A 2,500-nucleotide genomic window follows, 5' to 3' on the forward strand; every position below is an offset into this window, starting at 1 on the left:
TCTTTGTTTTCTTTCGCTTTGATTCTCTCTCTTTCTCTCCTTCTTTCTATCTCTCTTCTTCTTCTTTCCCTTTCTCTCTCGATCTCTCTTTCTTTATGCTTTCTTTCGCATTGATTCTCTCTTTCTCTCTCTCTCTCTCTCCTTCTTTCTATCTCTCTTCTTCTTTTTTCCCTCTCTCTCTCTCTCCTTTCTATCTTCTTCTTCTTCTTATCCTCTCTCTATTTCGCATTGATTATCTCTCTCTCTCCTTCTTATTTCCCTCTCTTTCCATTTCGCATTGATTCTCTCTCTCTTCTTCTTCTTCTTTCCCTCTCTCTCTCTTTTTAGGTTTTTTTCGCTTTGATTCTCTCTCTCTTCTTCTTTCCTTCTCTCTCTATTTCGCATTGATTCTCTCTCTCTCTCTTTCTCATTCTTTATGAACACTGATATTGGAATTTTAAATTGCTTTTGGGTGGATGATAAGTAAATTAGTTGATTGGCACTTAGTATGTTGTGGGGGCATCGGTGAGTTGTTGATAAGTTGAGTATAATGACAATGTTATTGAAGAATATGACATTGATATTGCAATCTATGCATTTGGGCTTGGGGTTTGAGGTTGAGTAGCTAGTTTATTAGTTTGGGATTGATAGAGTAGTCAATTACATCTCTAGGGAGATTTTGTGGCTCCGAAAGGAGCCGATGTTGTTGAAAAGAGGCAACCGAGAGAAAGATTTATTTCTTCTCAGTCTTCTTGGGGAGGAGCACAGCCTGGATGTTAGGCAGGACACCACCCTGGGCAATGGTCACACCAGAGAGGAGCTTGTTCAGTTCCTCGTCGTTACGGATAGCCAGCTGCAAGTGACGGGGGATGATACGGGTCTTCTTGTTGTCACGGGCGGCGTTACCTGCCAGCTCGAGAACCTCAGCAGCCAGGTATTCCATGACGGCAGCCAGGTACACAGGGGCACCTGCTCCGACACGTTCAGCGTAATTTCCCTTACGCAGAAGGCGGTGAATCCTACCTACAGGAAACTGAAGGCCGGCCCTGCTCGAGCGGGACTTTGACTTTCCCTTGACCTTACCACCCTTACCACGACCTGACATGATGCTTGCTTTATAGGTATCTCAAAAACCTTGCAATCAAAATCCAGAGCTTACCTATTTATAGGCGCCCACCGTTGAAACTTACCGATAGCGTTAGATGGCAACGCTTCGCACGCCCGTTGAGCCACTAGCTGGGCCTCACTCACCTGAGGCTGGCGCCCGTGTCGGCACATATAAGGAAATTTCAGGTCAAAATCCTTATCAGTGTTTACTGAAGGGATTAACCACCGTGATGCCACCCAAAACTTCCGGAAAGGCTGCCAAGAAGGCCGGTAAGGCCCAAAAGTCTATCACCAAGGGTGATAAGAAGAAGAAGCGCAGGAGGAAGGAGAGCTACAGCATCTACATCTACAAGGTGTTGAAGCAGGTCCACCCCGACACCGGTATCTCCTCCAAGGCCATGTCCATCATGAACTCGTTCGTGAACGACATCTTTGAGCGTATTGCAGCCGAGGCTTCCCGCCTTGCACACTACAACAAGCGTTCCACCATCACCAGCCGGGAGATCCAGACCGCCGTCAGGCTGTTGCTGCCCGGAGAACTGGCCAAGCACGCTGTGAGTGAGGGCACCAAGGCTGTCACCAAGTACACCTCCTCCAAGTAAATTAGAAGGTTGCACGGTTTACCTGCCTCCTCTACCAACATCGGCTCCTTTAGGAGCCACAAATTGTGATAAAGCAGATAGAAAGACATGGGCGTTGTTATCTTGTTGTTTTTGTTTACTTTGCACCGCGGCGCGTGGTTTGGGTCAGCTGTTTGTTTATTTAGGCGAGGGGCTTATCAAAACTCTTATCTAGGGCTTGTATCGTGTTACTTGCATTGCGCATTGCATAGAAAATGAATGACATATTGATCTGGCATAAATGAGCTATATTCCAGGCATGTGTAATATATTCCATATCCGTTACTTTTTTCTTTCCTTTTTTTCTGAAAGTCGTTGACAAATTGCTCTTACGAATTGGGCACAATTTAGCTGTGAGTGGCTTTAGTTGCGAAAAAACAAATCCATACATAGATGTACGTAGAAACAGAGGGAGAGTAACACAAACACCTGTGAAAAGAAAGAAAAGAGAGAGAGAAACCTAAACACAAACAGCTGTGCAATATTACCTGATACACACATCTAGATCAGTCAGTCATAGGTATGCGTTCACTTTATTTCATCACACAGTCAGAATTAAAAGTTACACACTAAAATATCACTAATAACACTACAAGACCACACATATATCACAGCCATGGTTTGAAATGATGATTCTCACAGCTTGCAAATATAGATGTTTATACTTGTACATCATAATAGTAATTCGCAATATATATATATATATATATATATATATATATATATATATATATATATATATATGTATATGTATATATATATATATATATATATATATATATATATATATATAT

General features: G+C 42.6%; 2 protein-coding genes across 2 annotated transcripts in view; one reads left to right on the forward strand and one right to left on the reverse strand.

The window, feature by feature from the left end:
• Window positions 1–1,267, reverse strand: part of LOC147466366 (histone H2A-like) — a 1,666-nt gene extending 399 nt beyond the window's left edge. The window contains exon 1 of the mRNA XM_086535590.1: window positions 1–1,267. This exon is cut by the window's left edge and continues 399 nt beyond it. Within this exon, the coding sequence (XP_086391716.1) occupies window positions 713–1,084 (372 nt within the window). The 5' untranslated portion in view covers window positions 1,085–1,267 and the 3' untranslated portion in view covers window positions 1–712.
• A 4-nt stretch (window positions 1,268–1,271) lies between these two features.
• LOC147466367 (histone H2B) lies at window positions 1,272–1,743 on the forward strand. The gene has a single exon (XM_086535589.1). The coding sequence runs from the start codon at window positions 1,317–1,319 to the stop codon at window positions 1,686–1,688; it is 372 nt and encodes a 123-aa protein (XP_086391715.1). The 5' UTR covers window positions 1,272–1,316; the 3' UTR covers window positions 1,689–1,743.
• Window positions 1,744–2,500: the final 757 nt, after the last annotated feature.

This window comes from Penaeus japonicus, unplaced genomic scaffold (genome assembly GCF_977035675.1).
Source record: "Penaeus japonicus unplaced genomic scaffold, GWHDUDI00000001_assembly GWHDUDI00001502, whole genome shotgun sequence".
NCBI lineage: Eukaryota > Metazoa > Arthropoda > Malacostraca > Decapoda > Penaeidae > Penaeus > Penaeus japonicus.

Excerpts from the sequence above, each read along its gene's own strand:
- LOC147466367 (XM_086535589.1), top strand. The coding sequence starts at position 1,317 with ATGCCACCCAAAACTTCCGGAAAGGCTGCCAAGAAGGCCGGTAAGGCC.